A 6,630-nucleotide genomic window follows, 5' to 3' on the forward strand; every position below is an offset into this window, starting at 1 on the left:
GGCCCGGGGTGAGGCACTCTAACAAGGGGTGTAAAACTCTCGTCGGCGATGAACTGATAAACCATAAACAGGGGGAGGTGTTAATTTTGATTTTTTTCAAGCAAATTGGTGATTTTCGTCAAAAATCATCTTTTCCCGCATTTTAACGGATTTGCCTATTACGTTTTTCTTTTTCTTTTTATTTCCGCGGGGACAAGCGCTACCTAGACCCATTAGCAATGCCCATGGCCCTATCCCATAATTCATCATTTTCAAGTCACCTCAACAAGAAATGGAAAAACAACAAATATAACATTATAGCGCGTCTCTCCTCGAACGATAATCATAATGGCTTGGTACTCCATCAGTGGAAACCGCTGTTTATTTTTTATTCTACTTCAGCGATGTTATGAAGCATACTAGCCAATTGCTATCTCTTTTAAATTTGTTTTCATGTTCTTTAATGAAATAGCAATTGCATGTCTACCGAATCTTACTAACATAATGCAATAAAAGGCATACTTTACAGACGTTTTTGTGAAGCGTAACCATTTTTCCTTTCACAAAAGTCATCTATACTTTTGGCATAAACTTTACAGCCGCCATGCATCTATAGAGATATAATAGCATCATTTGCTACCACATCTCATGCCTTTAATAATTCCATGGCTATTATATCGATTTACGGTCTTCGTTTCTCATCCAAGAGGACAGCAATGATAGGCTGACAATAACAATACTCATAGGGTCTTGGTTTACACGGCGTGCCGTGATAAGGACACATTAATTAGCAGATGTCACGTGGCTTATCACTAGCCAGAGTTCCTGTCATGTGTGTATAGCTTCGAAATGAGTTTTTTTTTACAGACAATGGTGAATCCAAAAGGACCAAATCGGACCATGATTCTCCCTGCTTAGAAAAGAGGCCACCTAGCCCCAAAATGTAGCCTCAACCCTCAGACAGAAATAAAAATCAGATTTCAATTTTTTCGCCTTCCATAAGAACACATTCCCTCCCCCGCAAAAAAAAGGTTCACAATCAGTCCTTGTTCTCAGATTGGAGATATTCTTCGTTTGATTATGACGTATTTTGGGGTTTAGATGAATCGTAATAATTTATAGCAGGATAGCAAATAATCCGAATAACAATAAAATTATGAACACGCCATTTGTTCAGTTCGATATACGAAGGTCATAAATTGCAAAGTTTCACACCTTCAATAAAAGGGGTACAATGATTCCTCGATAGTGCGAATGGATGGCGGGGCACCAGGAGGCTCAAAACATCCAAAATCGATGGCACCAATGCAATTTGAATTCTGAATTAATCAACATTTGCCACGGACAAATATATATATCACACAGTGGCAGAATTTTTTACTCGTTCAATTTGAAGTGACATCAGTACACGCACTCAGGAAGTAACGTGGTGGAAATCACAAGAAATCGAAGGAAATAATAATCTCGAGAGGTTCAATCAAACGAAGTGCCTGCTCTTGCTGTGTAAAAACAACGAACAAAGATGGGTGAGTTAGTGTTTACAATCACTCTAAGTTAATTTTGAATTCCCTAATTTCCACAATGTTTGCATGTGTAGTTCTTTCGTTAGAGCCATTAACATAATGAATCTTCCATAATCAATCATGAATAATAGGCTGGATTTGGGCTAAGAGGACGCAGCGACCATTAATTCAACAAGAAAGACCCCTAAAACGACTTAGATGTTTTGTTCTTAGCAACCTAATGTTGAATGGCCTCGGAAGTCTTTCGAACAGTGATGATAATTATAAAACAGTAAATGAAATATAAACATCATTGTCAGCGCTGGTTTGATTTATAAGTACACCCTATAACAACTGCTGGGCTGAAAAAAATAGCAGGACGAGTGATTTGTATTCCAAACGACCTGCACATTTTGAACGAAATGTGAAATATAACGATTTTTATCATTACAGGCCTCATCCAGATTTCTCTTCTGATTGTGATCTTCGCCGTGAATCTACAAAATGGTAGGATGGACACCTAATGTCACTAAAGATGTCACTCTCGTTACTTTATGACGCAATTGTGCGACAAAAACACAACTGCATCTTGCACGTATGCATTGTCAACTTACGCAGTGGGCACGCGCCGTTCCACACTTCAATTTTAACATAGTTATTCCTATACGGGGAGTCCAGCAAAAAAGCAATTTACAAGCGCTGTCACTATGAGAAGCCGCAATAGGTTCTGCTGTTTGACATCACGGTCTTGTTTTTTCTACAAGTGGTTGCGAAAACTAAAAACAAGTGGCTGACCATCAGTACAAAAGTCGAAGAATAATTCCAATGTTAAAAATCCCAAGCAGCCATTGGAACAGCAGACAATAATACACGTACTTCTGAATACTAAATGAAAACACAACCCTTTTTACAATTCGTGAGACAAAATTAATGTTCTTTTTGAAGGACTTTGAGATCAAATATAAAAATAATTTAGAAAGGGTGTTTCTTCTGAATTCTTTGGCCGCCCATACAAATGGTAGACAAAATGAGAGTGGTCTATATTTTGGACACATAAAGTGCATCATAAATAAAATGCACTAGGGCTTAAGTTTTATTTGGCACCAATTCCTTAGTGTGACGGACACAGGAAAATGCCACACCACATTGACGGATATAATTATTCGTGCTCCACTAATGAAGGATAAACTATGCCAATTTCTTCAGATCTGGTTAGAGGGGCAGTAAGTAACGAACATATGCAATATATATTGCTCGTGTTGAATAAACTTTTATTAAAGCCCCTTTTTCAAAGGAAATGCAAAGCGAGTAATTTTTGTTATGTTGTTCATCACTCATTATTTCAAACGTGGCAATTGTCATTTTGCACCATTTCAGTTAAATAATCCTTGTTCTGTCCAGCGGTTGATCCAAACATAAAACGTAAGCTCTTTACATCTTATTATACAAAATTCATGGGCCTAAAATATTGTGGCTTCTCACGGTAAAGATTTCTGTAACTGTTGCGGAACACCCCGTGTTTCCTACTGAAATGCGTCAGTACTTTTTAAGCAAATACCCATTAAGATAACAAGAAAGGGTTGAATAATGCAGCCAAAATTAAACTAAATTTTGTCATGCGAACACCGAATAATATTGCCTTATGCATATGTTCGCTCAAATCTTTGTTACCCTAGAAATGCCTTAAATCGATCAATTAGACATTCCTTTGCAGACACACTTGCAAGCAACAACTGCACAATGCAATCCTTGTTCATTTCTTACAGGATCTGCTGAGCACTGCGTGCAGTGCGTTCACCTAGACTTCTTTCCACGTGCTCCTCGTCGATTCCCAAATATGTACAAGAACATACACTGCAAGAACTATCACCCATGGGTCTTGAAGGAAAACAGTGACGACTGCCCAGATGACGACAAAGACTACGTGTGCGGGACCGTCAAGGGAAATTACACATTTGATTCCCTATCAGGTAGCTAGATTGATCTTTTGGAGTTCCCTTGCACAAAATGTTAAGCGATCTTCAAGCCTTTCGCCCTCGCTATCACAGAGGGTCAGTTTATTGGAAATGTTCTGCAGCATCCGTCCAATTTTAAATTTTTTTTATTTTTCTTATCCGTCATCGTATCTTTTTTAAAAACGTGAAGTAGAGAGCATAATTGGCTCATGACTTGCGGTGTTAGGGATATATACGACGGCATGCAATTAAAAAATGATTCCACTGAAAAAAGTGTATCTATTAAATCTTTACTGTCTCTGTTGTTCTTTAACTGTCTGTCTTCTCACTCGGTTGATATGATGATTGAGATTTCGGTTTCCCTCGTCACGCATTTAGCCATTACATTAAATGAGTGCTGTATAATACACGGGATAAATGGGCCGGGAACGAAACGATTAGTAACTCAGAGTACTGCTTCGAGTACTTGTCAATTCTTTCTGATTAACCCTTTTATACAGTGGGTGAGATCACTGTAGATGCCATCGTACGTCGTTGCGTGGTCCCACCTCAGGGTTTGACTGATCTTGACTCAGGCAAGAGTGTTTGTCTGAAGGGAAACACCCTTGATAAGGCAACTAATGACATCCAGCTGGTTGGAGCAACCCCGGATTTCGGTGATATGACTAAATTCGATGGACAGGTATGAAACCAACACGCAGATGTTTAACTGCGCGCAATTTTATCCCGACAAAGGCGGCAGTTATTGATTTTACTTTGCGCAAACTCTTCTTGAACTCTCCAAGTCACAAATTAAGATCTACAAGGTAAACCAACGCGCTCTCAAATCTCTTATGAAGAAGACAATATTAAAAAGGACAATTTTTCGGTAAAGGGAGGGAGAGACTGTATGAATTAAAGGCTTTTAAATGCAAAGACTGCTCCCATCCTCATGCATAACCCTGTTTTGATCAGTTCAGTTGCTTCACTTTTATGACAGGTGTGCTACTGCCGTGGAAATAAGTGCAATGCAGCTAACTCTATTGGAAACAACGCAGTGCTGGTGAGCATTCTCGCAGCAACGCTCGCTGCCTTGAGCATGTAAACTGAAGCGGAGGCTCTGATTGGCGATACCTGAGCTTTGTATTAATTAAGAGCCTCTCATTTGCTAGTTAAATTTGAATAAAATCTGGTACATTGAGTTATCTGATTGCACATAAACACAACAATTTGAATTCCCCAGACTAAAGACGCTGTTGCTTTACCACGTGATTCGGGGCAAGCTTTTGCTTAGCGACCACCATCTCTTGAATGGACTGCTTCCTTTGTGCCCTTCTTTTCCATTGAGAACAGTGTATTGTTGCAAGCGTCTCTTATGTACCTAAGGAAGGTTTGCCCCGAATCACGAGGTACATATGCAGCAAGGTATGAGACGGAGAGAACCCCCCCCCCTGCTTTGTGTTGGTCATTGTCTCTCAGGAAACTAGGGAATTCCTTTCAGACATCTTGGGGGGGGTGATGTGTTAAGTAACAATGGTCTGGAATGAGTATAGGGATTGGACATGTTGGCGGGGTACCCCTCGGTCTCATTTTTTGCTGGGTATAACGAGGTATAGCAAAAGAGGCTTTAGTATGGAGAATTCCAATTGTTATGATCACGTGAATGTAAAGAACTCAGTGTACCAGATTTTATTCAAATTTAACTCGCAAAAGGCTTATTGTTGGAACCAAAACCATTCGTTATATGCGTTAGTGCACGTGGACAATTTGCAGCAGTGGCTGCATATTGTACTGCACCTATAATGATCTTATCCATTTTGGTTACAAAGTCTAAAGTTAGCGTTGCACTCTAGAGCCCTTGCCGGTACTAAGGTGGAAGCTTCAACAAGAAATCTCAATATTTTACTGTGGACAACAAATTTACTTGTCGCTTACGTAGTCGTAATTCCACGCGGAAATTCAGCTTGTAGTACTGTGAGGGACTGTTGTAGCTTACTTTTATTGTGCTTCAATTGAAGTGATGACCATTTCTTGTAATTAAATCACCCAGACTTAAGAAGCGTATATTTTACTTCGAGCATATACCACTCTTCGTTATCAAATCCTAAAAATGGAGTCATTAATCATGATAAAGGCGCCCTATACTACTGATAACCAAATGAAATGGCGACTTATTGCAAATTTAATAGATCATAACTTATTTCGTGACTGAGTCCATGCTCTGTCTTCCCATAGTTCATTTGTTCTCTTTGTTTTAAATGAATTTAAATAGTAATCTAGCTAGTACTCGAAGTTTACAATCATAAAATTGGTTATAAAATAGTGATGGCAAAGGCTGTTTTAAAATGCTTTTAATGACTCCATCGGTGGGAATTAATTAGATCATAATTGGTATCTTTTTATTGTTGAGGTGTAATCTTTTATTTATGGTCTTTTTTCATTTCCACCTGCGAAATAAAGTCTTAGCCATTTTTATTTTGGGGCGGTAATTTTGTAATAGCTTTCATGTCAGGCTGGAGTATTGTAAAATAAAATGGATCGGTTTGAGGAATGGAACGTCTGATATGTCTTAAATTAGGCTATGTTGGGCTGATTTTAGCAACCATTATAAGCTTGTCTTGTTGACACTCGCTCTGATCTATCCCACAGACAAATAAACGCACAGACCGCCATATCGCATTCAAAAGTAATAATCTTTTCTTAATCTTTGGGGCTTTCGACTAAAATAAAAATTATGGGCAAATTCATCCCTCGGTACAGGGAATTCAATTTACGCACAGGTGAAGAATTCCAGCTATAAAATTGTACGAAGTCATTTTCGATTGTGAAGCAAATTCTCTTTGTAAAAGAAAATTAAGACAGCAGTACCGAAGAGCAAAACTTATTTTGGGAGCACATTTGGGAGCACTGAACGGAAAAAATCTTCAAAAGTCATTGGTTAATGAACAGAAATTCAAAAAGAAAATGGAAAATCATAAAACGGGTTTAAATTATCAAAAGCCTGAGAAACTTCTGAGCATTTTCCAGATATTTTTTTGTTTTTGTTTTCAAGTTCATAAGGTGTTTATCACCGTTGGCTCTGCCAGCCGTTTACTTTCTGGCCCGGAACCTTATAGGGTGCACTGAACTAATTCAAGCTCCATTGAAAATAGTGTAAAATCAACCAAGTTTGGAGCCCCATGGCAGGCAACTGAAGTCCCTGAGGCCTCTCAAAC

The 6,630-nt window shown here is 38.7% G+C and overlaps 1 protein-coding gene across 1 annotated transcript; it reads left to right on the forward strand.

Moving 5' to 3' along the window:
• Positions 1–1,348: 1,348 nt before the first annotated feature.
• On the forward strand, positions 1,349–5,971 carry LOC110988893 (uncharacterized). The gene is made up of 5 exons (XM_022252837.2): positions 1,349–1,505; positions 1,935–1,988; positions 3,248–3,451; positions 3,937–4,118; positions 4,416–5,971. The coding sequence occupies exons 1-5, from the start codon at positions 1,502–1,504 to the stop codon at positions 4,518–4,520; spliced, it is 549 nt and encodes a 182-aa protein (XP_022108529.2). The 5' UTR covers positions 1,349–1,501; the 3' UTR covers positions 4,521–5,971.
• Positions 5,972–6,630: the final 659 nt, after the last annotated feature.

This window comes from Acanthaster planci, linkage group LG10 (assembly GCF_054643075.1).
Source record: "Acanthaster planci isolate LZ-2023a linkage group LG10, COTS_SCS, whole genome shotgun sequence".
NCBI lineage: Eukaryota > Metazoa > Echinodermata > Asteroidea > Valvatida > Acanthasteridae > Acanthaster > Acanthaster planci.